The sequence below is a fragment of the Perissodus microlepis genome, chromosome 11 (genome assembly GCF_051167445.1).
Source record: "Perissodus microlepis isolate ML-2025 ecotype Zambia chromosome 11, ASM5116744v1, whole genome shotgun sequence".
Classification (NCBI taxonomy): Eukaryota; Metazoa; Chordata; class Actinopteri; order Cichliformes; family Cichlidae; genus Perissodus; species Perissodus microlepis.
This window is the reverse complement of record NC_140471.1, coordinates 17,620,658-17,627,184: the sequence shown is the minus strand read 5'-3', so window position 1 is coordinate 17,627,184 and position 6,527 is coordinate 17,620,658. Positions and strand designations below refer to the sequence as shown.

The 6,527-nt window shown below is 40.4% G+C and overlaps 1 protein-coding gene across 1 annotated transcript; it reads right to left on the bottom strand.

Moving 5' to 3' along the window:
- Positions 1 to 126: 126 nt before the first annotated feature.
- On the bottom strand, positions 127 to 5,929 carry LOC146377495 (protein BTG3). Its single transcript, XM_084942803.1, has 5 exons — positions 5,786 to 5,929; positions 3,532 to 3,709; positions 3,295 to 3,432; positions 2,771 to 3,116; positions 127 to 1,358 (listed from the first exon to the last, which is right to left on the bottom strand). The coding sequence occupies exons 2-5, from the start codon at positions 3,702 to 3,704 to the stop codon at positions 1,161 to 1,163; spliced, it is 855 nt and encodes a 284-aa protein (XP_084798929.1). The 5' UTR covers positions 3,705 to 3,709; positions 5,786 to 5,929; the 3' UTR covers positions 127 to 1,160.
- Between the last annotated feature and the right edge of the window lie 598 nt (positions 5,930 to 6,527).

Genomic DNA, 6,527 nt, shown 5'->3' with positions numbered 1-6,527 from the left:
CTGGAGTACTTCCGCTAACCAGATCCTGCTGTTCCGCTGACGGCAGTAAGAGTTCTACCCGAGGATACACTTTATACAGGTGATTTCCCAGCCAAGTGAATAAAAAAAGAAGAAACACAAACAGGATTTAAACGCAACAGCAAAGATTTTACTGAAAAGTACGATTCATGTCAGAACAATGATTTCAGAAAAAGCTGCATGGATTAATCTTCTGCGATAAAACAAGCGGCTCAAGCAAGAACTAAGAACAAAATCAATCAATGCGTAAGCGTGAAATGTAAATAAATAAAAAATGAAAAGTAGCAATTCATGGTTTATAAAGCTGTAGCAGGACCTCATCAAGCAATGAACAATAAAAAAGTCACGACTTTAAGCAAGCCTATTTCAAATTAAAAAACAAACAAACAAGAAAAAAAACACGTTCTGTATATTACAGCAGAGAGCGTTTAAGCTATTAAATAAACATGTTCACGTTTGGAAAAGTGAAGTTTCTAAAGTAAAACCAAAGTTTGAAATATATATATATATATATATATATATATATATAAAACTGACTGTATGTGACTTGACTGCCATCCATTGGTGGCTGAATAAATTACAACAAATATACGATTATAAAGTGCGGATGTGGTAATATTTACAAGCAGCTTAGTAAAAAAAATAGCCTCTTCTACTTAATATACAGATATTGTCACTATTGCTACAGTAGTTTAAAAACCCTGAATCACATTTCACAGTGATTAACTGTGACTTTTACACCCTGCAAAGATTTACAGATGGTAAATTTTTTTTTTAAAAGACATATTTTTGGCATTAAACATATTGCTGAGAATTCCTGAGTTCAACTTCAAGCACCCAGGGACTGATGTTGTTCTTGTTGAGTACAGTTCATCAATACAAAAGCAGCAGTGCAAACACAACAGATTCAAAGAGCAGTTTTCACTTGAGCTGTGGGGTATCCCTGTGCAGAGTAATAGCCGTCGTTGACAAAGAAAAATGAAAAAAAAAAGAGTTTTTTTCAGATTATGAAAGGAATAATTAAACTGTACAGCTAAACCTTTTGGTCCAAGTAGATCTGTACTCAGGCCTGACATCAGACGGCTCAGCTTATAATGCTTATAATGCCCCCAAACTTTCCCTCCCCATAGTTCACAATTGGTCTACTCCTTCCCTGCTCGCCATGGCTGCAGGGGAGCCTGAGGGATGATGAACTGCGGAAAGGTCCGCGGCACAACGTAGTATCCAACGACCTGCTGGGCTGGAGGTGGTGGCACGGTGCTGATGAAAACTGGAGCACGCTTCTTGAACTGAGGCCACACTGGTGTAGGGTGGTAGATGACCTGAAGGTTAGAAGGCACCTGAACAGAGACAAAGATTGGATTGAGTGAAATCTGAAAGGATGGTAACAGACACATTTTTTCCATATGTGATGAATCCTTTCTAAAGCACACGACAACAAAACATAACACTGTAATAATATAGCAGCAGCTAACATCAACAACAGCCTGCAAATGAAACTAAAAATAGCTGTTCATGTATCTTACTTGTGTAAAGGAAGAAACTGCAAAAAGTGTGAGTCAGTTAATCCAAAAGAAATAAGGCCAGTTTCTTATAACAACAACAAATCCAATGAATCACAACACTGGACCAACAAGGCCATAAATCCTTAAAACTGGATAACGTATAATTCACAGATAACTCACGCTTATTTCATACAGAAATGTTCAGCTGCATAGGTTATTAAAGCCATTAATTCTATATAATAAGTGAATTAACAAAGAGGGAAAAAATCTTGCCTTCAGTAGCTCAGTTGCCCAGATTTATAGTCGCGCAATGCCAAGGCAGTGATCTAACCGTGTGAATTGACAACCAGATTTCCAGCACAACAACTTAAGACAGCAAGTTGACCCAATTCTCTGCTACACCACAACAAAGGCAGGCTAGGATTAGCTTTTATGTAGACAAGAGTCCTTAAAGCTCATTCAAACCTCATTCAACTCTCAGAGGTCGTTCCATTATTGGAAATCATCATCAACAAGACCTCATGAATGGCCAGCTAAAAAAATTTACAAAAGGTATGGAAAGAGGTTTCCTGAGTTTTTCCTTCCCACTGTCACCAAGTGCTTGCTTAAAGAGGGGTCATCTAATTGTTGGGGTTTTCTCTTTATTATTGTGGGGTCTTTATGCTAGGTGTTTGCCTTCAGATGATCAACAGATGTTGATCACTGCTGCTGATGAAGCGCTATATAAAACTGAATTGAACTGATATGTGATGAGAATCTGTAAGTGTATATTTGTGGCAGCTGGATGCTGCATGTGGGTTTTTCTGACTAGACTACTGTACTCAGGTTCATTGTAACAAAGAAGTCATTTCTTGTAGCACTATTGTTAATTAGTGTGCAGGGCTCGCAAAATCGCTAGCCCGACGTCCGGGACCAATGATATCTCCGGTCGGGCGACCAAAATCTATCTCAGCCCCATCCGTCAGGCTATATGATAACCCGACGGGCAGGGGTGAGATAGATTTTGGTCACCCCGTCGGGCTAGCGATTTTGTGAGCCCTGGTGTGCTTTCTTTTACTAACATAAGCACAGGTTTGGCCACATAGATAACTGCTCTAAGAAGCATTGTGGTAAATAGATGACCAACAGATTGTTAAAACAAAACAAAACAAAACAAAACAAAACAAAACAAAACAAAACAAAACAAAACAAAACAAAACAAAACAAAACAAAACGAAAAGAAAAGAAAGAAAGAAAGAAAAGCGTACCATATTTCTTGGGTATTTGACCCTGTTTGATCCATCTTCGTGTGGCTTTCGAATCCTGGGCACCATGGTTATTTTGCAGCTTTCATCCTCCATCTTTCCCTTCTCAGCAGCCTGCCCTTCTTTTTCTTTTTCTCCCTGCACATCCCCATCTTTTGCCTCCTCCTCCGTGTCGCTCGATGAAGCTGAACCACAATCCGAAGATGTGGCAGAGTGGTAATCTGAAGTCTCCTGGCTTAGTGAGTCCAGCGAGGACACATCCAGGTCATCCTTCACACACTCTTCATTCTCCTCTTCCTCCTCTTTGTCGAAAGAAGCAACTTTAAAGGGACTGTTGTTTTCTTTGGATCTGTGAAGAAGGGAGTAAATGATTTTTAAGTCATGCCACCCATTTTCCAGCCTGTGACTTCCTACAAGTTTGCACTTGTTGTTTCACATATTGCATCACAACTGTCACTCGTTCAGAACAGAACAGACTGAGAAATGGCTGCGTCTTTGTCTGCCTCTGCAGGCACCCGGTGACTCACCTTGCAGACACCTCCAGCGGATCAATCCACAGAGTCATCTCGGATGGAAATCCCAGGCTGGTGGGCATGATGTTAGTCTCTTTGCAGGCCTGCAACACCACTTCATCACAGGGTATGCTTCTGTTTATGCGAATGCATCTGTGAAAAGTTCAGGAATTAAAAGTTAGGTGCCTTCTTTCTTTGCAGGAAAAAGTCACTCACTGACCACTGTGTAAATGTTTAAACAGCGATGATTACCTAAATGCTTGGCCTTTGCTGGGACAGTCGGGGTACCAGTGATCCTTGTATTTTTCACATAGAAGTTTTTGAAGATTTTCTGCAAACAACTCTGCTTTGGCCCCATCTAAGTTACCACGTGTCACAGCCATTCGTTTGAGGAAGTCCACCCCGGCCTTGATCTCTTGCTTCATGGTGACTGTAGACAAAGAAAGAAGGAAGAAAACCACACAATTTATCCATGTGATTCTGTGCATGTGTTTTGCTATGACTTCAGTGAGGTGTGGAAGACCGTGAACTTCAGTTATCACACTTCCCTGTGCAGTTGTCCCTGAAGTGTATATTTATTTTTCTTTGCCTTCAGGGGAGTGTTGAGCATGGGTGAGATGTCCTGAGTGAATTTTACATATATTGCCATGCTCTGTGCCAACAAAAAGATAAAGTTTGTACACGGGCAAATCAGATGCAAACTATAAATGCCAGGTTGACATCCAAGTAATTTGACTATGCAAATTCATTGAGGTCATTGTGCTGTTTATTTTCTGATAGCATGTCTGTTTTGGGTTGAGTGTCAGTGTCAACTTGATCAGAGAGAGAAAAAATGTGCTTAATTAGGCCAAGGCTTTGGCCAACTGCAGACAAACCAGCTGACAGTGCTAACATCTTCCTGTTATCCCTGACAAGAAAGTCCATCCTTGAACTTTTGAGTTGCAAACTGTACTTTGTTATTGTGGCTTGCGATGTGCCACTCTTACTTCAGTCTGGGTAATGTGTTGTCACAGAAAATAATAATTTTCTCTACTACATGGAGCCACAGCCTTCCCTTAAGGGTAGCCGTGATCCTGTGACACAAGCAGCAACTTTAAATCCCTAACAAATGTTTTGCTGTAGCATGAACTATGAGAGCATCGATGTGTTATCCCCCTCAGACACCATTTCGGACTTCCAGTTTATAATTTGTCCGTGAGGTAAACAGGGGTAAGCTAGAATCTGCAATGAAGAGTCAATATGGTTTGGGTGACAAGTGCTAAGAGACATTAAAGCCATTAAAAACAGCACAATATCTTAAGAATTGCTTCAACGATTGTGGTACATGCGACCGCAACAGCTATTTAAACCACACATCTGCAGAATTGAATATAAATATTGTTTTCTGTTTTCTTTTTATAGCAGGCCTACACCTTCATTTTTAGACAATTGAACCAGTGATTTTAGTTACTGTCGAACAAAGAGTAAGTAATGCCTGTAATAACGCTTTGATTTATTTATGAAAGGTTGTTTTAAAACTGATGTTCTTATTTTAAATCCCTGGTTTATCTTGAACTTTTGTCCTTAATGAAGTCCTTAAATTGGATGATTAACAAAATGTAACAGCATGTTACTGAAGACAGATGGTCTTACACACATTCATTTGGAATTATACAGATGGATGATTTACGTTTTGAAGGAACTTAAACGCATCACTGGGGGTGTTTGTTTTCTCTGATTACTTCTCTATAATCACAAATTAGGTGAGCTCGAAAATGAGGTAGCTTCTCAGTCTGCACACCATGTTTACTGTGCTCGTTTAAAGGCGAGCGGCTGTCATTATACGCAAACCTCTGATACAGGTTTGTTTGGAACAACTTGACCTATTTTCAGGCACAGGCTTGTTCCAGCTGCTTATACTGCGGTCTTTAATGTTTAACTACGAGGGCAAAACTCTGTTAAAATGTCGCCCTGAAAAGGAAAGATTAGTTGAGCCATTTTTAGGAGCGGTTTCGTCGATATTCCCCCCGCGCCTGCAGATGAGGACACGGCGCAAAGCGTGTTCACGTGCTTGTGGACCGTTGGGATACAAAATAAAAAAGCCAGACAAAGAATATAAGAAAGCGAAAAATGTATATCCTCCAGCCAGCTGTGATGAAGGGAACGTCACACTACTTGGTGGAAATAACGCGCTTGAGTTTTCAGGCGGTGCGGAAACCCCCAAATGGAAATTCAGAAAGTTTGTGACGAGAAGCATACAGCTGTAGGCAGCTCACCCAAACAACGTATTAATTAACAATTAATAAACAATGTATTTTTGGGTGGGGGGTATTTCCGGAGATGAGATTAGATAAATAAATAAATAAATAAATAAATAAATAAATAAAATGTTTAAAAAACATTAATAAAATACAATCAAATAAAATTTACAACAACAAACAGACGTAACACAGCCGACAAAACTTCAACACATTACACAACTAAACGCGATAAAATTAAAGTTAGAAGTACAGAAGTGAGTACTCACATTTTAACGTAGTTATTGTCGGTGCCCTCCTGCTGTATTTGTCTGCCCCTCGGTACTGATGCGCTGGAACTCTCGTGGCGGCACGTTCCTTCCTTGTTCTCTTCGGCTGTAAAGCAACAGAGACGTAGGATTACCGTCAGCGTGACTCACTTCCTTCGCTGTGTGCAGTGAGCAAGCGGTGACTAGTGCCCGCCCGGCCCAAATATGGAATACCGGAGTAAACAGCTGATGAGCGTGAAAGAGAGCAAAATCCCTCACTCTGCTGCTTTTCTAGGCGGAAGAGGGTGAGGGTGGGGGGATACCTAATAGTGTCCTCACCTCTTAAAGGTGTGGTTTCACCCAAACTGTGAAGCGCTTAGCAACTATGTGCTATACAAACAAACCCAGGATTGTAATTAACTGTACCCCACAGCTACATACATGTCACATAGGGAATGCGTTCCTATGAATCATATATCATTATGAAGTTACGTTTTAATGGATTTACATGCTTGATTGTTACATACCTGAAGCTTCACTAGCAGCAGACTTAATTAACTGTTCGTTGGCTAATTATTACCATATAACCGAATCTAACGGCGGGCTGCATTGCTATGGTGACCATTTGCATAAGTAGTACAGTACTCCCCCACGCCTACGCCTACCACCTCTCTCACGCTCTCTGTTGAAGTCTCGGGAAACTGGAACTGAAGGCCGTGCTACATTTGAAAATAACTTAATTAGTACAATGATGAGCTTACAT